This window comes from Panthera onca, chromosome B3 (genome assembly GCF_046562875.1).
Source record: "Panthera onca isolate mPanOnc1 chromosome B3, mPanOnc1 haplotype 2, whole genome shotgun sequence".
NCBI classification, from domain to species: domain Eukaryota; kingdom Metazoa; phylum Chordata; class Mammalia; order Carnivora; family Felidae; genus Panthera; species Panthera onca.
Window position 1 is genome coordinate 59,643,596 of NC_138344.1, and position 20,670 is coordinate 59,664,265.

Consider the following 20,670-nt stretch of genomic DNA (forward strand, 5'->3'; position numbering starts at 1 on the left):
CTCATTACAACCTCAATAGGCTCTGGATCTCTTAGGGCTTCTCAACTCTTTGACTCTTTGGTGTTCCCTTATCCAGGGTATCTGATGCTATTCAGTCCTCAGCTCTTGACCCCAAGTCGAGAGTATGCAGATCCCCTTCCCAGACACCCTGCCCCTCTCTTCCCTCCCCCAAACCAAATGTATCTCCCCACCCTAGGCCCCTATTCCTCATACTCTGGCATTCTCATTTTCAGAAATTATGCTGGCTCCCCATATCTTTTCTACCTTTATCTACCCGATGTTCTCTGGCTTCCCTGGGTCCTGGAGCTGCTTCTAGTTATCAAAGACATCAAAATCAATGACAGTGCCAGGAGAAGCAGAGAGGTAGAAGCCAAGGTCCAGCAACTAAGCAATGTGTAGAGTCAGAAAAAGCCTAAGCCTCACGACAGCATCTGTAATGAACTTGATTTTATTGTTAGAGTTGGAGGCGGCTCCATTACAGCAGCTGGGAACTATAGGAGGGAAGTGTGGGGAGGAGCAGAGCACAGCAGCACAGGGAGGGTGGGAGCTAGGAAGAACACAGGCCGGCTCATATTATTTTCCACACAGTCATTTGGCAGAGAAGCCGAGCCCTGACGAGTGTCTGGATTTCTCAGTCCGGCGATAGTCTGGCAGGGCTGCTCATTGGCTTGCTTGGGGAGAGGTCCTCTCCTGGGGTGGTTTCTTCAGCCTGTTTTCATCTTACTCAGTAGGAGTTCAGCTTTAGCTCAGCTTTGTCTCCCTCTTCCCTTCCTCTCATTTTCCCCAAGTTCTCTGGCATAGCCTCTACCTCCCAGATCCTCTGTCCAAGAGTTTAGGGCTGGAAAGGCAGCCAGTGTTCCCATTTCAGCTGCAGGATGGCATAGTGGAATGTTGGGGGGAGTCACACATTGCTGGGGTGTCAAATGTTGGGATATCAGGCAGTGGCTTATTTTTAACCCATTACACACCAGGCCACAGCAGATGACCACATGCAGAGAAGCCAAGCAGGGGATGAAAAGGGATGAGGATAATTGGAATGGGTAGGTGAAAACGTCAAAAGGTCAGGGAGCTTGGAGGAATTCTGGGATTGGGGCTGGGCTCTCCTTGCCCCTCTTGTGCTGCCCAATAGGCCTGGTCTGGGCACAGCTCTGGGATGTGAATGGTATGAAGCAGGAGCTGGGAGGATAAGCAACTTTCTTCTCTCACCAGTCTGTTGGTCAAAAGAGCTTCAAGTTTTGTATTGAGACATTCAGATATGGTGGGGGGCAGTGGGACAGTATAGCAGTGGTTTACCCCTAGACCCCTGCTGGAACCCAGACCCCGGTGGGTAAGGGAATGGGAGATGGAGGAAGGGGCGCAGCTCTGGGTACCTTACTGACAGAATCCTGCCCCAGGTCACATAAATTATTACTGGAAATTTTTCCTTGGGTTGCTAAATAGAGATAAAGAGGTCCCTGGGCTTGGGGATATATGATCTCCCTCCATGAGGGAGGAGGTTGCTGAGACCCATCCTTCCTTCCCACCCAATACGAACATTTGGTAGTGTTAGGAGAGGGTGTCACTCCAGAGTTCTCAGGCACAGATGACCTCCTATCCTAATTTCGTGCCCTCCCTCTATCTAATCCCTGTTGCCTTTGGTTTTGAAAATCCCGTTGGGTATGGATGAGGGGGAGGGACAACCTCTCCCATTTAGCCCAGCCCAAATTCCCACAACAAGACATCCCGCCCCATCTCCCCCACCCCAGCTCCCGTGTCCCTCAACCCCAACGGACTCAGCAATAGCCATTCTCTAAGGGAGCTGGGGAAGCAGATTCCTAGGGAAAGGAGTGTGGTTCTTTCAGAACTCAATCTTGCAGGCTGGAAAGGACTCATCTTGCATGACCACGGTGCTACTGCTAGCCAGGACCAGAACATTCAGTTGTTGCTGCTGCTCATGAGTCTGCTGGTACCATTCACGAGTCACCTCCGTGTCGTGGGTAGGGATTAGAGTCACCTAGGAGGGAGACAAGACATGCCTGATGTGACATTATGAAGGGAAGGTAAGTGAGGGGGATGGGACATCACACCTGATGGTCTAGGAAGTAGTCCCACTGCCCATAGAAAGGGTTCAGTTCTTTTATGAATAGAGACTGTGTTCCACTGAGTAAGCTTTGACCAGACCTCCTCCTTGGCATCCCTTGCCACTCACCTGAAGATTCTCCCCCCATTGGGCCTTGCCCTCCAGCAGGGCATCCAGCACAGCCCGGCTCGGCTCGCCATTGACAGGGTCATTCCCACTGACCACATAGTAGGATGCACGCACTCGACGGAAGAAGTCAAGGTCAGCAGTCTTGCCACTGCAATGATTCGGGATATAGGCGAGATCCACGTATACAGGGGAGCCAGAGCTGCCCTTGGAACCCAAGGCCGCTGTAGAGACAAGCCAGGACTCATTGGAGAGGTAAAGTAGACACTTTTAGCAATCTTCCACAGTTTCTCCTACTCCTGGAGTCTTTGACCAGCCACACCCAACCCCAACCCACAATCTCTAACTTTTCATGTTATACTTACATGATCCTGCCTTGAGTCCATTGACTAGGCCTTTGGACATGGGGCTGTGTCCATCCTTTTCCTCTGCTGGAGTGACTTGGCTTGGAGTGCTGCGTGGTCGGGGTGGGACCCGGGATGCTCGATCTGCAGGCCCTTTACCAGGGGTGGGTGAGCGTTTTCCCCGAAGATCCAGACGCCGGGCAGGAGATGCTGGCTTGCCCCTGCCTGGGGCCCTGCGCCCTACTCTCCCCTGTGCTTTCTCCTTCTCACGTAGTTTTTCTACCCTTCCAGATTCTGAGCTGAGCCCCTCAGGGTCAGCCATGCACACATCAGGGCGAGGAGGGGATGGGCGGGGGTCTGGCTGAGGGATAGGGGGTGGGTCATGGCCAGGCCTGGGATGGTGAGTCCCACTGACCCCTCCAGCTTTGTCCACAGGCAGGAAGTCTCCATCTTCATCTGAGTCAAGAGCTGCCTCAGCTGTGATGGATGGACACTCCTCAGTTTCTGGTGGAACATCAGAATCTGATTGTGAGGAGCCTGAGTCACTGGCTGATGTTGGGGGTGTCTCATCAGCCACAGGGCACGGGCCCCCTGTGGCCCCTGGGCCCCCTGCCCGGCGCCGCCCTCCCCTCCCTACTAGCCGAGCATCTTCAGTTGAGAGGTCACCTTCATCTGTGGATTGGGGCAGAGGTGGGTTCAGAAAAGATGGGGAGAGTTCCCCTCGGTGGGGCCGGAGCTCAGCAGGACATCCCTGGGGCCCAGCCTCAACCTCAGGGGAGACACTTCTGGGTTGGCCTCCAGAAGCCCCTCCAGGGCACAGTGGCTGCTCAGGGGAAAGAAGTGTGTCAGGTCGGGAACTCCTCTCGGCTCCCTCAGGCCAGGCCCCACGTTCCCAGGCAGGGCAAGTCTCAGCTGCTTCTTTCTCAGCCTTGGCCAGGGCAGGGCCTGGGGGGTTGGGGCTGGTTTCAGTTGGGCCATTGGTGGCACAATCCCCAGAGGGACTCTGGAATGGGCTTGGCTTCTTGGTGGCAGCTCCTGTGCATTCCAGGCGGCAGGGCAGAGTGCTGTCATCCATGTCTCCAGGTAAGCTTGGAGCTGGAGCTGGGACCAAGTCCAGTGAAGCTGGGGGTGCTGGGCTCAGAGGAGTGAGGTCCCAGAGACTTTGGGCAGCTGGTTCCATTCCTGAGACCAGCTCTCCAGACCCCCGTTCTACAGCCTCCAGGCCAGGAGGGAAGCGCTCAGCCACACTTGAAATCACAGGTGTGGAGGCCTCAGAGGAGGAGCCTTCAGACAGGGCTGGTGAAGCAGGTCTTGGCAGACTGGAGAGGAGAGGAGCCCCAGGAGAGCTGGGTGATGGGAGCTGGGGCAGTGAGGAGTCCAGGCTGGGGGCCTTGGTCACTTCGAGGTACTCATCATGCCGGGCTCTGGTGGGGGGACCCGGAGCCAGAGCCAGAGCTCGGTCCCCAGAGAAGGCAAGGGAGCCACAGGGTGCTGAGCGGGGTTCAGCAGGAGAGGGCAGCTGTGGGGGAGCTGGCTGCAATGAGGAGAAGCCAAAGGCTGAAGCAGGGAAGTCCAGGCTGGGTCGGGCAGGGCCCAGGTGTGAGTCCGAGGGAGGGCTGGTATGTGCCTCACTTTCAGGCCACAATGTAGGGGGCCCTGCAGGGATGGGGTGAGGGGGACTCGGGGACTCGGCCTCTTTCTCTGGCTGTTCCCGTGCTCCCTTCTCCAGCTCTGAGTCACTAGTGCTGTCATCCCAGTGACCCTGGCCTGATTCCTTGGGTGATGGGGTTCTCCTATCTGGGCTACAGCTCAGGATATTACCATTAAGAGAGGGGCTTGGGCCTTTGCTCAGGGGGATAGGAACACGGGGGGGCACTGCAGGTGGGGTGAGGCTGGGCTCCATACTCGGACCCGGCTCAGGCTCTTGCCTAGGGGGTAAAGTGGGTCCCACCAGGGCTGCATAGCTAAAGGTTGGAGTGTCAGATTGGAGGCTCTTGGGTGAGACAGGAGATGAAAGCTCCTTCTCTGCAGATGGGTTTCGGCCAGCAGCCTCCTCCTTGGCTGATATGCGTGGGGGCCAGTCCCCAGCTGCCCCAAGCGGAGGCTCTCTAGTGGGGCATGCAGGGCCAAGCCCAGTAAGCATCATCTGCTCATAGATGTCTGCGTACTGGAAACTTCTCTCATCAGGATAGGGTGTGGGCTCTCTCTGCTCAGGTTCTATCTGTTCGGGCTCCTTGGTGGGATGGCTTTCACTGGCCTCTGGAACCTTTGAGCTTTGAGGGCTGCTGCCAGGAGCCCCAGCCCCACCTTCTTCTGTCTCCCCTTCAGCCTTGCGGTAGTCCTTCCCCAAGGGAGAGTATGGCCCACCTTCCAACTCAGCTGCTGCCTCCTGTGCTGCAGCCACCACACTGTCATACTCAGTGGTGCCCCAGGAGAAGGGTGCAGGAGTGTGTGGTTCTGGGGCAGGCGTGGGGGGAGCTGGAGCTGGGGAGAGGGGTGCAGGGGGCAGGGGTCTGTCCTTGGGCACCCATGGTGGGATGTCAGCCAGCCATGAGGGGGTGGTGGGTTCGTTCCTCATGGGTAGCATGGGCTCAGGCTCTGGGATAGGGCTTTCTTGTCCAGGAGCTGGAGGAACCCTCTGTCCAACCACCTCAGGTGGGGAGGCTGGAGGAGAGATGATTTCAAAAGGGGAACGGGTCAGCTTGTCTTCTTCCTCTGGAGGCAGCCCAACTGGTGACTCAGCAAGCCAGCGCTCCACCTCCAGTCCCTTCTGTGGTGAGGGCTCCTGAAAACCCTTGAAGTCTGAGGCCCAGGGGCTCTGAGGCGTGTGCTCCAGTGGGGGCACTTCTTGTTCATCATCTGGCCCCTCATCAAGGAAAGTGCTCTCCCGCTCTTCTGTGTACCGTGGCCGGGCCCCCTGGCCATCCAGCTCATGAGGGAACCAGACCTTACGCTCACAGCTCAGCTCCCTCCAGTATGTGTCCTGTTCCAGGGCCACATCCTCTCTGCCCCTCCAGTACCTGTCCTCCTGCTCAGGAGATGTGTCCTCCCATGTCCGGGCAGGCTCTTTCTGTTCTCCAACTGGCTCATCTCTGGATGGAGATGTTTCTTGCCACTCCTGTACCACATCCTGCTCCTTCCAGTACTTCTCTCCCTGATCCAGGGCCTTGTCCTCATGCACTGGGCTCTCTTCCAGCCCCAGAACTTTGGTCTTCTCCAGCAGAGCTTCTTCTTCCTGTTGCACAGCCTTAACTTTTTCTGGAGATTTTTCCTTTAGGATCTTCTCCTTTGGTTTCATGGTTTTATCCTCCTGCACTGGGCTCTCCTGCTCCTGAGTTTTGTCCTTCTCTTCCAGAGCCTTATCTTTCTGTTCAGTGGCCTTATTGTTTTGTTCCAGGGCTTCATCCTTCTGTCCTAAGGCCCAGTATTTTTGTTCTAAGGCTTCATCCTTCTTTTCCAAGGCCTCCTCCTTCTGTTCTTGGGCCTTGCCTTTTTGTTCTGAGTCTATGTCTTTTTGTTCTAAGGCCTTATCCTTCTGTCCATGGGCCTTGTCCTCCTGCTCAGGGACTTCGTCTGTCTGTCCTAAGGCCTTGCCCTTCAGTTCAGGGACCTTGTCCTCTGGAGCCCTGTCTTTATGCTCAACGTCTCTGACTTTTTGTTCTAAGGTTTCACCTTTTTCTTCTGGGATCTTGTCCTCCTGTTCCAGAACCTTGTCTTTTTGTTCTAAGTCTTTGTCTTTTGATTCCAGGGCCTTGTCCCTCTGTTCGAGGGCTATGTCCCTTTGTTCTAAGTCTCTGCCTTTTTGTTCTAAAGCTTTATCCTGCTGCTCTACAGCCTTAGTCTTCTCTTCCAGAGCCTTATCTTTCTGGCCAATGGCTGTATCCTTTTGCTCTACAATGTCATCCTTCTGCTCCAGAATTTTGTCCTGCTGTAAGACTTCATCTTTTGGTTCAGGTCCCCTGTCCCTCTGCTCTGGGGTTCTGTCTTTCAACTCTGGAACTTTACCTTCCCACTCCATGGCAATGCTCTCCATGGCAGGGCTTGGCAAAGACTCAGGACTCTTGGTGAGGGAGCTGTCAGGTGTCAGAATGTGTTCACCAGGGCTTGTGATCACACCAGGTGAGTGCTTCTCATCTCCCAACAATGTAGAGTGAGAGAAGGAGCTGGTAGGTAACTTTCCATCAGGGCTCTTATCTGTGATGTCTGCCAGTACAGAGTAACCAGTGGTCCCATCTGTGGGAGGTGACAGTGTGGCTGCACAGGGTTCTGGAATAGATGTGCGCACTAGGTGCTGAGAGGTGTCCTCAGCCTGTATTAGAGGCCCCCTTTCTTCCTTTCCAAGACTTAGTTCCCCAAACTGGAGGGTGCCAAGGCTTTCTGGAGAGAGCTGCTTAGAAGAGATATCCAGAGAGGTCTCCTTGCTGGGACTCTCTTCCGAGAGAGAAAGTGACCGGGTGTCTTCTGGAGATACCTCTGGCCAAAGGTCTTTGTGTACGTGCTGCTCTGTCAGGCCACAGGGAGACCTGGGGATGGCTTCTTGGTTGGCTGTGTCTGGTGAGACCACACTGAGTACAGATACGGACTCTGCATCTTCAGGGGAGAGGCTTTGGTCAGGAAACTGGAGCACCCCATCTTTCTGAGTTTCACTAGATTCTTGGAGTGATGTTCTCAAATCTCTGGAAAGAGCTTCTGTTCCCAGAATTGGGCCTGTGGGCTCTCCTGCCTCCACAGTCTCAAAGATTATTGCTTTGTCCTGTTCTGGCAACAGCTGGATAGTGCAGCCTGTATGTTCTCCAACGATGCTGACAGGTGCTTCCTGGGCATGGGGGCTCCTGGGAGGAGGCACCTTTCCCTCCTCCAATGTGACCTCTTCAGGCCCTGGCTTAACTATCTCCTCTGCAGCATCTTCCTTGCCCATACCTGGTGTACGCCTAGTTCCTCCCCAGGAGCCTGCTTCCTGAAAGTCTTGGGGCTCAGACTTTTCTTCCACTGGGGACTGATGAAAGGGTGTGTGGGTGGCACTGGGTGGGCCAGATGGTGGAGGAGAGGCCATTTTCACTGTGCTGTCATCTGGGCTAAGGCAGCGCTCCTCCACTTCTCCAAGGACTGGTTCCCCTTGATGTAGGGTATGCCCAGGGACACCAAACATCGGGGTTCCAAACTGACTGGGAAGTTTCTCAGATATCTCTACATTTGTGGTCTCCTCCTCTTCCTCTTCCACGGCTCTCTCTCCAGGCAAGCCTCTCCCTACAATCTCTCCTTTCTTCTCTGACTCACCAGTCACAGAGAAATCCTCACAGGGTGGTGATTTGAAGCCCTTGTCTTCTTCCAGTGAAGAGGTAGGTGAGATGGTACCAGCCGACGGCACATAGTCCAAGCCCTGAGTGGCTTCAGTGCGGGATGAGGGGATGCTTGTAACTGTGTCGAGCAGCAGGGAGCTCTTGCCTGTCTCTTCTGTCTGGGGAGCTGTGAGTGAAGCCACAGACTGGTCCTCAGCCACGGAAGTGGCAAAGGAAGAAAGCTTGTCGCATTCAGTGATTGAGGTGGCCGAGGATACGTGTTCCTCTTCAGCCAGAGGGGCGGCCACCATGTTGGGGGGGTAGGTGAGTTCAGTCTCTGCTGCTCCATAGCCTTTGCTGGAGGTGACAGGAACAGCACTGTCTGTAGGCTGGCTAGCCTCAAAGGGGCCAGGACCCTCAGGCTCAGGGAGGTCATAGGTACTTGTAGGAAATCTAGGTGGAGCTGGACGTTCCTCCGGCTCATCATGAATCTCCTCATCTGAGATGGTTTGCTCTGTCTCTGAATAGCCAGGAATTGTCTCATCCTGGATGTAAGAGACATGCTCAGTGGCTCCTGCAGGTGTGGCCAGGCTGCTTAGGAATGATGAGGTTTCCTTCTCAGGAGCTTTGCCCTGGAGTCCTACTTCCCGGCCCCCGAGGGCCTCCCTGATCCTTGGAGTTGCCTTCAAGGCTTCCTGCATATGTTTTTGGTAAAAACCTTCAGCCTTTGTCTCTTCCTCTTCCTCCTCATCTGAAGGGTGCACCTCCTCCATTTCTTCTAACTCAGCCTTCTCTATCACATCCTCCTTTACCTCAGGTTCACTTTCCTCTCTGGCTTCTATTTTATCAGGGAGCCTCTCTGCTTCCTTCTGCTTCTTTTCCTCCCAGGTATCTTTCTCTTCCTCTGTTTCAGCCCCAGAGTCTGGGCCTCTATCCTTGCTACCTTGTTCTTCAGGGATGTCTGGGACAATCTCTTTCTCCTTCATCATGGGCTCTTCTTGTTCCAGCCGTGGAACAGAGGGTGGTATCTCCTGGCCAGTTGTGCTTGGGGGTCCCTCCTCTGCAGTGTCTGGAGGGAGTGGTTTCTCTCCTAGTCCTAGGTCCCTTTGTTCAGCCAGCAACCCTCTCTCCTCACGCTTCATCTCCTCAAAGTCCTGTGTGAGATCCTCTGGTGAAGACACAGCCAGCTCCCTGTGCCCACTGACTGTTGGGGGTGGTACAGCCCCCTTCTGGGCTGGGGGTGTCCGGGGCTCAGAGGACAGCTCCTTCTCCCCACGGGCAGCCCGACTCTTGTCCACTTTGGCCCTGCTAGGGGCCTTGGCTTTGTAGAGGGTCTTACGTACCTCAGGGGTAAAGGGCTTCAGGTCTGGCTTGGAAATTTTCTTGACCTCAGGTTTGGTATCTTTCCTCTTCTCCTCTTTCTTGGCATCCTTCTTCTCCTCCTTCCTTCCTTCATCCTTCTTGAGCTCCTTCCTCTCCTTCTTGATCTCTTTTTTCTCTTTGTCTTTTTTCTCTTCCAGCTTTGAGATCTTTTCTTTTAGGTGCTTCTTCCCTACCTTGTCTTTTATCAGCTTTCGCTTCTCTGCCTTCAGTGCCTCACTCGACTCTGTCCTCACCCTTTCAGGCTTGGTAGGCTTCTCTGGGGGCTTCTCAGATGACTCTTTTACTTTTTTCTCTGTCTTGGCTAACTCCTTGGCTAGTTCTGAGCGGGCCTCCTTGGCTCCCTCTTCAGCCACCTCCTCCCGTTTGGCCAGCTTGCTTACAGCTGTCTTGGCAGTGGCCTTGAGGCTCTCCTTGCTGTCAGCCCGCTGTTTGATTTTGCTGGGTTTGAGGTTGGCAGGCACAGCCCCAGAGGCCAAGTCTTTCTGTGTAGCCACAGGGTACCGCAGGAAGTCCAGGTGCCGAAGCTTTTCCAGGCCCTCCAGGATCTTGTTCTGGGGTGCGTTCCCTGGAAAAAGCACACGTACAATCTTCTCAGTGGGATTGGCTGGTAGCCAGACAACCAGAGCCGTGATAGAAGTCAGGTAGGGCACTGAGATCTCAGCCTCCTTCCCATTAGCCAACACAATGCCTGTCTTAGCTTTACTATTGCCTGCCCACTTTTGCATGAGGAACTGCATCTCTTTGCTGTCCTTGACAGGGTTGAGGACATACATGTCCAGCCGTCCTACACCCATCTTGTGGAAGAGGGTCAGTGGCTCAATGGTGTTGCTGACCACCCGGTACAGAGGTTCGGCCTGGATGCCCAGGCGGTTTAGGTGTTGCAGAGTGAGGCAGGCCTCCTCAATGCTGCGCTTGGCTTTCCGGGAGGCATCAGGCAGCCGCAGCTTATCAGGCACATTGAAGAAGACAACTCCAAGCTCAGGGGAGATGAGGTTCTTCACCCAGTCACTGTAGCTGCTGGAGCCCTGGGACTGCTCCTCCTCCAGTTCTGCCACTTTGCGCTGCAGGAGTCCATTGATGCCTGGCAGGTTATCTGCCCCAATGTGTGTGAGCAGCACTGAGTCAATGCGGTCCAGGTGCCGCACCAGCTTCCAGAAGCAGGACTTGCGATCAGAGCCACCATCCACCAAGATGTTGAAACCATTAACGGCAAAGAGGGCAGAGTCTCCCCGGCCACCAGGGAAGATATAGCAGCAAGGCTTAGAGAGTTTGAGGAAGCCCCCTGAGGTGGGGGGCTCTAGCAGGTCAAAGGGGGATGGCACATCCACAGTCTCAGAGACGTACTCGGAGAATTCAGCCACACCATCCATGGTGGGCAGTGTGGGCTCAGGGTTTAGTCGGAGGTGCAGGGTCTCTTGGGAACTGGATAGTCCCAGGTGGCTCCAGTCTCCCTCCCCTAAGCAGGAAACGGTGAGGAAGGCCTGGATTCCAGGGTCTCTATTGCTGAGCAATTGGGCAATCTGGAGGAATGGGAGATGAAAGGCTGATCAGGTCAGGTAAACAGCTGGGGTTGCCTTAACCCAACTCAGATTCAATCTGCTAGTCTCCACCTCTTTGTGAGGTGATCGCCTCCTATTTTTCCGCAGAAGTTCCCAACCTTCAAGCAACATGAGATTTCCCATCCTTGGATCCCTCCCCACAGCCCCAGTCCTACCCCAGTTTTCATTCCTCCCAGACTCAGACATGGCACTTACCTCTGGGTTGTGAAGGACCTGGGCAAAGTTCTGATAAGAATAGGTGCCACTCTGTAGGATAAGGTCTCCCCCGGGCTCTAAACTTTGCCCACTCAAGATCAGTAGTTTGTGAGCTGATTGACTGCTAAGGAGATGGTGAACCTATAATGGAAGGACAAGAGTGGTCATGGATGTGGGAAACTCAGGGAAGGGCACTGGATGTTCCTGGTTCCCCTTAGTACTGCAAAGACATGCTCCCCACTAGTAGGCCCACAATACCTCCAGTGTAAGGCTGGGGATCATAAAGCAGCCTAGATGGTTCAAAGCCAAGTCTGGGAATTCTTGGCCTTTCAGCAGTAGTACTGGCAGGGGTGGGTTACAGCACTTCCAACAAGCCCTTGTGGCAAGGCACAGGCCCTGGCCTTACCTCAGAGCTGATGCTGTCGGCACTGGGGTTTACCAGGATGACGGTCTCAAGGATCTCACTCTGGTGGCAGAGGGTCCTCTGGCCTGAGGGAGAGATGCAGGATTTTGTATTGAAGAGAGTGGGTATAGTAAAAGGGAAGAGGCATTGTGTGGGAAAGGAGAGAAAAGAATGTACAGTCAGAAAATGGAGCTGAGGGGAAAGAGGAGGCTAGCAATCCTTAGATCCTGCCACTTTGGATACTGCTGAGTAAGGTCTAGGAACTGGCTCCTCCAGCCCTTCCCTGTCAGGGTTTCCTCCTCCCTTCACCCACACTGTCTTCTCTCCTCCCTTCATCTGCCACACCCTCTGCCTGCTCAGTCTGGTACCCCCACCCCCTCCGCTTGAAACTCCTGCCTCAGGCTGCCCTATTGACAAGAAGCTTTTGTCCCTCTCGAGCACTAAGCTCCTGGTGCTGCCTGGGGATGGGGGGCTCAGCTGGAGGGAGGGCTCCTGGGGTTGTGATGCTTACTCAGCTCTCTCCTCACTAGCCTGCCTCTGCCCTGGGCTTTCATGCCAGTAGAGTGCCTGGAAACATGGAGATGGGCACTTTGCAGTGTCTACAGACTCCCCATCCTCCTTTCCATTCCCCATCCAAGGCCAGAATTCCCATTTTCCAAAAGACTGTTTCTATTTATCTGAACCCTTGGGCTTTTACAATTCAAAGATTAGAAATAGGAGTATAATTTCTTGTTCTGTTCTCTAGTTCTTCAGAGGCCAAGCCTGAGCTCACAAGCATGCACACAATCATGCTGTTCCCACCACCATAGGTTACAGCTCCCTCTCCCACCTCACCTCCATGTCCCCAGGCACAAGAGAGGCCTGGTACACTGCCCCACAACCCATCCCTTGTGAACAGTTTCTTCTCTCATCCTTGCCCCTCTCCTATGGGCCCTCTGCGATGGAGATGGGAGTTAGGGGTCCACAAACAAGACACAAATAAGGAAGGAGAGATTCAGAATGTTCCCCAGGCCATGGAGAAAGACAAAACAGCCTCAAATGCCCTGTCTATTTCCCTCTTGCAGACTCACATGAAACACCGAGCAATGCAGCAAAGAAAGAAAGTGGCAGGTTACAAAATAATGGAGGATGCTGCCATCCCCTGCTCCTGCCCTTCCTAACTGCTGCACACAGCTGCGTTACCTTGCAGAAAGAGAGTTGAACAGATGGCCCGGGAGTGAGCTGTCTGAAAGATATTGGTGGGAGTGCTCATAATCTGTCCCCTAGACCCTCTTCTGTGATCCAGCTCTTTCCTCTTTCTGGGGCTTAGGCATGAGGAGCCTGGGGCCAGGGCCTTTGTTAAGAGGAAGAACCACAGTGCCAGGATCAGGCAAATCTGGCAGCAGAGGGCTGCACTTGCAGCTGCAGGGGAAATGAACTGTAGATGTGTCCGAAGAACAAACCTCATAGTGGGTGGGTGGAGCCCAAGAAGAGTTCAAGGGTTCTCTTCTATTAATTTGGGAACTGTGGGAAGCTTTGAGGTCAGTTCAGAGGATGAGAACCACCTTAGAGACAGGCTGGGGCAGCTCTTGGGCAGATGAGGGGTATCAAGGTTCAGGGAAGGGCCAGGCTAGCCCTAGACTAGTCGTAAGTAGTTCAGATTTAAAAGGGCAAATCCTACCCTACCCTGGACATATACACACAAGGTCACACATTCGAGCTACAATGGTCTGAAAGAAGAAATCTGTGGTACAGACTAATTTGTTTTCTATTTACCACTCTTCCTCCACCAGTTGACCATTCCTCACAGTCCCTTGTGTATAACTACTAGACTTCTCTGATTCCAGTTAACGTCTTGGTGAAAGACCCTGTTCTTCACCCATGTGCTCTCCAGTTCTGACTGGCAACTACATGGTCTATATCATGCACCCTTTTGAGGCCTAGGAGAAAGCCCTATTTCTCTTTTCTGCTCCCCCAGCAATCCCACTGAAGGGAATTGACTTGTTTTTCCTTTTTCTTTCATACGAGGCAGGGACACTTCCCCTTGGCCAGTGATGCTGTGGGGGTGGCCTGGGCCGCCAACGCTGAGCAGGCAGGAGGGCAGGTGTCTCCGCAGTGAGGCAGAAGGGGAGGGGGGGCCGCTTGGGCAGCTGCAGTTTGCCGCAGTGTGTGAGTGTGTGTGAGTGTGCGCGCTGAGCTCAGGCTCCAGCTCCGCCCCCACCCCCCACCCCAGCATGACAAGTCATTTTCTTGGCTGCCTCTGCATGGGGGGTGAGGAGGGGGGGACACAAGAGAGGGAGAAGAAACTGGCGCCTCTGTTCCAGAGCCCCCATCTTGGGAAGAGAAGCGGCGATGGGGTGGGGGTGGGGTTGAGACTTGGAACCTGTGGGTTTGACAGGACTGGGAATGCAGGGCAGCTGCCGGGGAGGGAGTGCTTGCTCTCAATCTCCCGAGTGGCCTCTCAATCTCCAGAGGGAGCCAGAAGCGGGGGCTTAGAGTCCCAGTCTCAAGCCGTTTACAGGGAATGGGGGGGGGGGGGTGCCGCTGCAAATAGGTTGGTCTATGAAGAGGCGCGTGCCACGTCTTAGTGACCCTTTCTTCCCTTTTTTTCCACAGTGTCCCCCACCTTGCCTTACTTGGCAAAAACTCGCTATCCCGCTCACCCCCAGCATTGGAGCAGCTGAGCAATCCAGCAGCTGACACCAGAGACCCTCCCATTAGGCGCATTCCCGTAACATCCGCCTTTCCTTCAGATTCTTCTGCCTTTGCCCAAAGACATAGCCCCCAAAGTCCTCCAGCACCCCGGGCTACCAGGCAGAACCAGAGACACCACCCTCTGCTACTGCCCCTAGGCTGATGTCTCCCAACCCAGCCCAGCCTGAGAGGTGGACTGTCACAGTCCCGGCCCCACTGGCCTCTGCCTGGTCCTGGGTCCAAGCTGACCCCACAGCCAGTAATGTTCATCTTTTCTCTCTGTCCCCCCAGTCTGCCCACCCTGCTGGGCAAATTCCAAACACACAAGATTAGGTATCAACTCCTTTCCCGCTACCCCTACCACAGCATTCCCCCACCCCCATGCAAAGCCCTTTGGTTTGGTTCTTACCCTGGGGTGTGGGCGGGAGCCCCTCATGGAGGCTGCAGCTCCGGCCTCAGCCGGCAGCTTCAGGGAAGAGTCTGCCGCACTTGGGGTGGGAGTGGGGGGGGGGGGGGCTTGATGGGGAGGGCGGCGCCTGGGCGGGGAAGAGGGGCTGGCCCATGACGAGGCACTGGAGACTTAACTGTTTATTTGCCTTCACAGTGTCAGGGCTCTGATGCTTCTGCTTGGCTCTGGGGGGTGCTGAGGAGTTGTCTAGTAAGTCAAAGAGCCACGGTGGTCTACAATGGCCCATAAGGCCCTTCTCCCCTCAACACTGCTTCATCAAGAAATGCCCTTTTAGCATCAGCCAAAAGACCAAAGTCCTGTGCTATGACACACTGCAGGGATACAGGAGGTGTGGGCTGCCTGGGCCATCCCCCTTCCCTCAGGAACCATCTGCCGCCTCTCCCCTGAGACCCAGGGAATGACCTTCAATCCCTGGAGGAGCAGGAGACAAAGGGGTTGGGGACCTGAAAGAATGGAATAAAAGTGAGGGGACTGCTTGAGATGAAGGCTGGGGATGGGGTGGTGAGCACTGTGGGCTTTTGAGCCACATCTGCAGGAACCAGGGGAGGGTAGAAGTCTCATTTTAGGTTGCAGTGTAGGTTGAAATTCTGGAGTAGACACATGGTCCCTAGCCCTTCTGGGTGGGGCACAGGGACTCTGGGAGCTGCATGTAGTTCTGTGTCAATGCAACACAGCACAGTAACCACACTAGCACTGATACTTGGAATTCTTGGGTCATTATATCTGAAGAGGCGGGGCGCTTTCTGCTTTTCAGTGAGAGAGTTAAAAATGACCAAGGAGGATCACCAGGGCCCCAGGCCCAAGTGAGATTTTTTTTTTTTTAACTATAGGCCAATTATTAAGTGCAACATAAAGTACTCTTCGGATCAAAAAAAAAAAAAAAAAAATCTTATGACTTTGTAGGGTATTGGGTCCCTGTGCTCTCCTTTTCTCTGCACTTTTCTATTTCTCTCTCTGATGTTTCTTACACTAACTTAATCCTTCCATTGTTGGCTGTTTCCCTTAGTCTCTACCTCTGTTTCAGCACTCAAAAGACTCAAAGGGACGATCTTGAGAGCCCTAGCATACAGTTCCAACCCAGTGATGCTCATGCTTCCATAGAGTCCTTCCCTGCCCTCTTCTCTTCCATCAACCCTCCCCAGTTCTGGCCAACTCCTAATGCCTTCCACACATTGACATCCACCCACTCAAACCCCAGCACCAGCCCCACCCCTGCCCCAGACTGCCAAAAACTGCTTTTGAAGGTCAGAGAAGCCAAAATAGTCTCTGCTCTCAGCATCCCCCCTCCCCCCTTAACTGTAGCCAGAGGAGAGGAGGAGCTGAGTCACCAGGACTGGAGGGGGGGGCAGGGAGGAACAGAGGAGGAGGAATCTTTGCTCAGATCCGGAGATGCAAAGCAGCAACATGGCAACAGCCCCATTTGGATTGAGGAGACTATCTGCAGAGATACACAACACAAACCAGACTGAGTTCTGAGCATCACAAAAGGAAAACACTTCCCTTCGGCAACTTCATATTTTGTATTTCTTCCCACTTCAAATCTTCTATCTCCTATCTGCTTTCTAGGGCTCTCTGAAGTGTGCTAAGAGGGAAACTTGAGTAGACATTTGGCTAGAGAACAAAATAACATTTCCCAGCCAATGCAGAGCCCCCCTTATTCTCAGCTGCTACCCCTAAGGGCCACACCCTGGGCATTGTTCCAACTCACACTGGAGTTTTCCTTCAACCCTCACCCTCTGAACAGCCACCCACCACAACTGCCCCTCCACCTGCTGTGTTCCTAGGCTCTGCTGCAATGAAATGGTGAGATGCCAAAGAGAGGCCTGAGCTCAGACATAAAACGCGACTAGAAGTCCTGGATTTGAGACCTGACTCTACCAATTTATCAGTCATGCCATTAAACAAGCCACTTAACCTCTCTGAAAGCTTGCTTCCCGAACTATAAAATGAGTATAGTATTAATACCATCATCTAATAATGCAGTGAGGAATGAATGGCATAAAAGATGAAAAAGCGCTTCATTCCTAGAATCCTAACCCTGCAGCGCACAAATGCCACTGAAATTTTGTCTCCTTTTTGTAGACTTATGATCAGAATCAAATTGAGATTAAAACCAGAATCTCAGACCAGACCAACTCTAGAGTACCCCCTAGCTCCCAGGTAAACCCAAAGCTGGAGGTGCCTGTAGGAAGTGAAGTACTTTCATGTTTGCTGCTTTCCCTGTTCAGACAGCAAGGCAGAACCCCGAGTTGTAGGGGCCAATGAACTACTGTATTAATTCACAACGGCTTTCATGTTTGCAGAAGGAACAGAAATACCACTTTTAGAGCACATTAATGGTAGTGGAGACTCACACAGAAGGCCTACAAACTGATCCTTCAGTGTATGTTTCTTAGAGTCTTAGAATATCAATCATCAATTATAAATTAGGAAAGTCTCTCCCTTTCCTATAGGTGCTCAATAATAGAAGTATCAGAGTGTTGTTTAAACTCAGTTTTCCACTGTCCTAATAGTTTCTGGGTCTGTTTCATAATGCTTGGAAGCTCCAGATTTTCTGCAGGATTAGAAAGTTAGGCTCCAAGTCACCACTGGAGACTACCTGGCTCAAAATTCACCTTGGAAAGCTTTACCAGATTTGACCACTAGAAGGAGCTGGGCCACTGACACTCCATGACTGGGTCCTTCCTTTTCTGTGTTTGAGTGAAGAGTGGAGAGTGGATAGGAATGATTGCACTTGCCCTGACACTGTAGGATACGTATTTGTCCCCTTTCTCAGCCTTTTGTCCCAGGGTTGAGGAGAGGTGAGAGGGATGGTTGCCTAGCCTGTGGATTGGGCAGAAAGGATTAAGCCATACCATATCCCCTTGAACCCATCACAGCAGCCTGGTTCCCTTTGCTACTTGGCAAATGGGAGGCTGAAGGGCGGGGCAGTGTCTGCAGCTGCTTTGGGCTGACTGTTGTTTGTGGGGACAGCTGAAAGAAGAGCCAGCAGGGGTGGGGCTGTGGCTGTCTTGAGCCATGTGGGTTTTTCCAGGAAATTCTCCACTGTTCTCCAGGGACATAGGCCACCATGAAAATGTCCAAACCTTAAAAAAAAAAAAAATCCAGTAGACTAAAGTGAGCCCTGATCTTAGGAGTATGGTCCTAGGCCCCTGAAGGACGCCATGGCAAAACTGATTATAAAGATCAAGTAGGTGTTTATATATATTAGTGGTTATTTCTGAGAAATGCCTGAGCGTAACTATGCATCTATCTGTAAGCATCTTTCCAAGCATCCCTGAATGTTAATCTGAAGAATGGCTAAGCATTTTGGTTTAAGTTTTCTTCATTCTTACACCATTCCAGAATGCGGCCTACTCTTAAGTTTCTGTGGCCCAAAGGACAAAATTAGAGAATTCAGTGTGAATTGTTAACATCAGCACATACCCACCAAACTTCAATTCAGTCATTAATTTCATCCACTGTCATCCCCTTATCCAGCTTGCACCAGAGATGGTAGGAGTAATAAATGGCAAAACTGTTGATTTTCAATCATCAGTGCTAGTGGAGGAAGCCATGACATGAATAATTCTAAACAGAAGGCAGTCTCAAAACAGTGAGTGGCTAGCTTCACAGGAAGCCAGTCACATCAAAGAGATGCCAGCTTCACATTTTTTAAAATGCTGCACATATTCCTAAGATAATGGAATATCGGTCATATTAACCCTCTCATCTCCTCTCTCTAGGAACGTCTCTAGAAGAGTCAGTGATCAGGGAAATGACTAAAAATGTGGCAGTTAGCAGGAGGAATAGGAAGAGAAGGGTTGGTGATTACCCACTACACTGGATAATTGAGACTTATCTGTATAAGATAAGAATTCAGTCATTTGGTGGATAAGAATTCAGTCATTTGGTGGCAGTGACTGTTGAGTTGGATGGATTTTATTTTCCATAAAGGCACTGGCACATGGATTGGTGTGTCAGCATTTACCGATAGCATGACCAGATGCCCAACACTTTTATAGTGGGATATAGGCCTTTCTGCAGTCTCCCCACAGATACTGCCATGGAATGATAGTGCCTGAAATATTTTCTCAAATTCCTAACTCATTTCTCCCACTCAGCAGAATGGGAAATTGAATCCTGTGGACTTTGATTTCGGAGCCAAACCTCAGAGTGTGACTATCTCTTGTAGCGGCAATCCAGGAGACCCTGCTTCAACCCTGGATTTGATGGTGCTCATCAGCTTTTAGGACCAGGATTCTGCTCTGTTCTCAAGAGCTGTTGGATGACCCAAAGGAGGAACGAGGAATCCTGAAACCTGGAGGGTGGGGCTGTGTAGACTGAGGGAAAGGTGCTAAGCAAAGATCCGGGAAGGTAACTGGGGCACTCACAGGTCTCTATAAAGGGAAGCAAGGAGGCTAGGATATACAGAAAGAGGAACACACACACACAAAAGAGCGGATTTTTGCATGGGAGATGATTAATTACTCAAGAGAAGTACCTCATTCCCTTAGTGCATGTCAACAGCTGTCCATAAACCACCCTCTTGTCAGGTAGAAATTCTGTTCTCCAGGCTCCCTCCACCATCATACCATGTGTATGCAAAGAGTCCTGGGTATGCGGAGGATAGCCTCCTAGCTTTCCAACTTTCCCCTCAGTAGTCCCTCCCTTCTGCCTGACCCAAACCTCCCACAAAGCCAGCTCTGCCAGGGAGACTGGACCTCTGACATTCTGTAACCAGCCCTCACCCCAAGAACTTGAGACAAATGACACTAGTCCTAACCTTTGACCTCTGAGGAGAAGTGAGCTAGGTGCCGGGTAATGAAGAGTCTCAATTGTTGGTTCAAGTCGAAGGATGATAAGTCAATGTTCCAGGAGAGAATCCCTGTGAGAGAGAGAGAAAAAAAAGAGGGCGCTAGATAAGGTCAATGGGGATGGACTTAGGGGAATACTTCCAAGCTCATGAGGACAGGGAGAGGGTAAGGATTGCCATGATCAGCCTCAGTGACGTCTTTAAGAAAGGTGGCTAGTGCCTATGTCTATTTCCCATCCTGTGTCTTTCTTGAGCTTTGCCTGAGCCAGAGAAAGAAGGGCAGAGGTTAGGCTAAACTTGGTCATTAATGAGTTTGTATGTAGTAATTTTCTTGCAGAATTGCCCAATTGTGATAGAAGTGACACTCAAGGGCCAGTTCCCAGATACTGGGGGCTGCCTTCTTGGTCTTTACAGCTAAATAGTATTCTAGTCTCTCCTTCTATGCCCCCTCTTTGCCTCCACCCCTCCGCGGCTTGCTTCCACCCGCAGGTGGCTCCGCAGCACTGCGCCACAGGCAGGCAACTGGAGAGGGAGGTGAGGGCTGAGGAGATAGTGGCCACGAAGGTCACTCTCTCAGGTTTACCGCTGGCACTGAGAGATTTAAGATTTGTCTGGGACGTTCAGAAAGCACACTGTTCCTGTTCAGGGACCTAAAGAAGAAACTAAGGTAGGAACATGGACTCTCCAGGGGATGGTAAGGACTTTCAAGACATCCGACCCGAGACACTGCGGGTGGGAGGGGTGTGACCAGAGTGGCCCCAGGGACTGTATAGAGCTCCCCTGCCTCAGGGAGATTGCGGAACGCCTTGGGGTGTACGGGAGGGATGGGGAAAGAGAGATGTTAGTAGCTAGAGAGGCTATGCACGACATGGAAGATGCAGGTGACATGCACTGATGATTCAGATTAACAAGGGAGGGCAGATCTCAGGAAGTGCAACCTAGGGATGGAGAATGCAGACGTACACACAGATGGCGGAAAAGCACGGGATGGAGGATGCCCCGAGCACAGCCAGGACAGCGGCTCACCTTGTTCAAGGTGGGCCCGCACGGCCCTCAGCTGACTCTCTGTACCAATATCGCCGATCACGATGAGCAAAGAGTGTTTCCGCAGGTCCCAGCGTGCTGCCGCCACTGCGGCTCCGGCCTCGCACGGCGGCTCCGCGGGGTTCTGAGCTAGCGGAGCGCCGGGGCTTCGGAGCCCCAGCCCGGGACTTGTCTCCATGGCAACGCCGCTAGGCCGCCCGGGCCCAGCCTCGGTCTCCATGGAAACTCCGTTGGAGTGCTAGGCCGGCAGCGTCCGCTGCAGGCAGAGTGTGCGCCGTTCTTAAAGGCCGGCGGCAAGAACCGTTCATTGGCTGCTGCCTGTCAGGGGGTGGAGCTCTGGC

General features: G+C 52.8%; 2 protein-coding genes across 3 annotated transcripts in view; one reads left to right on the plus strand and one right to left on the minus strand.

Annotated features, from left to right (window-relative positions):
- Nucleotides 1-432: 432 nt before the first annotated feature.
- Nucleotides 433-20,579, minus strand: MAP1A (microtubule associated protein 1A). 2 transcript variants are annotated; one of them, XM_060618742.3, is made up of 7 exons: nucleotides 20,312-20,579; nucleotides 19,256-19,357; nucleotides 11,352-11,434; nucleotides 10,946-11,086; nucleotides 2,551-10,711; nucleotides 2,189-2,409; nucleotides 433-1,993 (listed from the first exon to the last, which is right to left on the minus strand). In XM_060618742.3, the coding sequence occupies exons 1-7, from the start codon at nucleotides 20,547-20,549 to the stop codon at nucleotides 1,838-1,840; spliced, it is 9,102 nt and encodes a 3,033-aa protein (XP_060474725.2). In that variant the 5' UTR covers nucleotides 20,550-20,579; the 3' UTR covers nucleotides 433-1,837. The 2 variants fall into 2 exon arrangements, with proteins under 2 accessions (XP_060474725.2, XP_078304687.1); XM_078448561.1 differs by lacking the exons at nucleotides 19,256-19,357; nucleotides 20,312-20,579 and adding an exon at nucleotides 14,431-14,465.
- TP53BP1 (tumor protein p53 binding protein 1) overlaps nucleotides 19,845-20,670 on the plus strand; it is a 96,294-nt gene continuing 95,468 nt past the window's right edge. The window contains exon 1 of the mRNA XM_078448562.2: nucleotides 19,845-19,952. The gene's annotated coding sequence lies outside the window, so the exon portion shown is untranslated. The remainder of the gene's footprint in view (nucleotides 19,953-20,670) is intronic.

Bases quoted from the DNA above. Each gene is read 5' to 3' on its own strand.
- MAP1A (XM_060618742.3), bottom strand. From the start codon at position 20,549: ATGGAGACCGAGGCTGGGCCCGGGCGGCCTAGCGGCGTTGCCATGGAG. The intron at 11,087-11,351 runs GTAAGGCCAGGG...CTTCCATTATAG, and splicing joins CCGACAGCATCAGCTCTGAG to GTTCACCATCTCCTTAGCAG. The intron at 2,410-2,550 runs GTAAGTATAACA...TTGTCTCTACAG, and splicing joins TGGACTCAAGGCAGGATCAT to CGGCCTTGGGTTCCAAGGGC.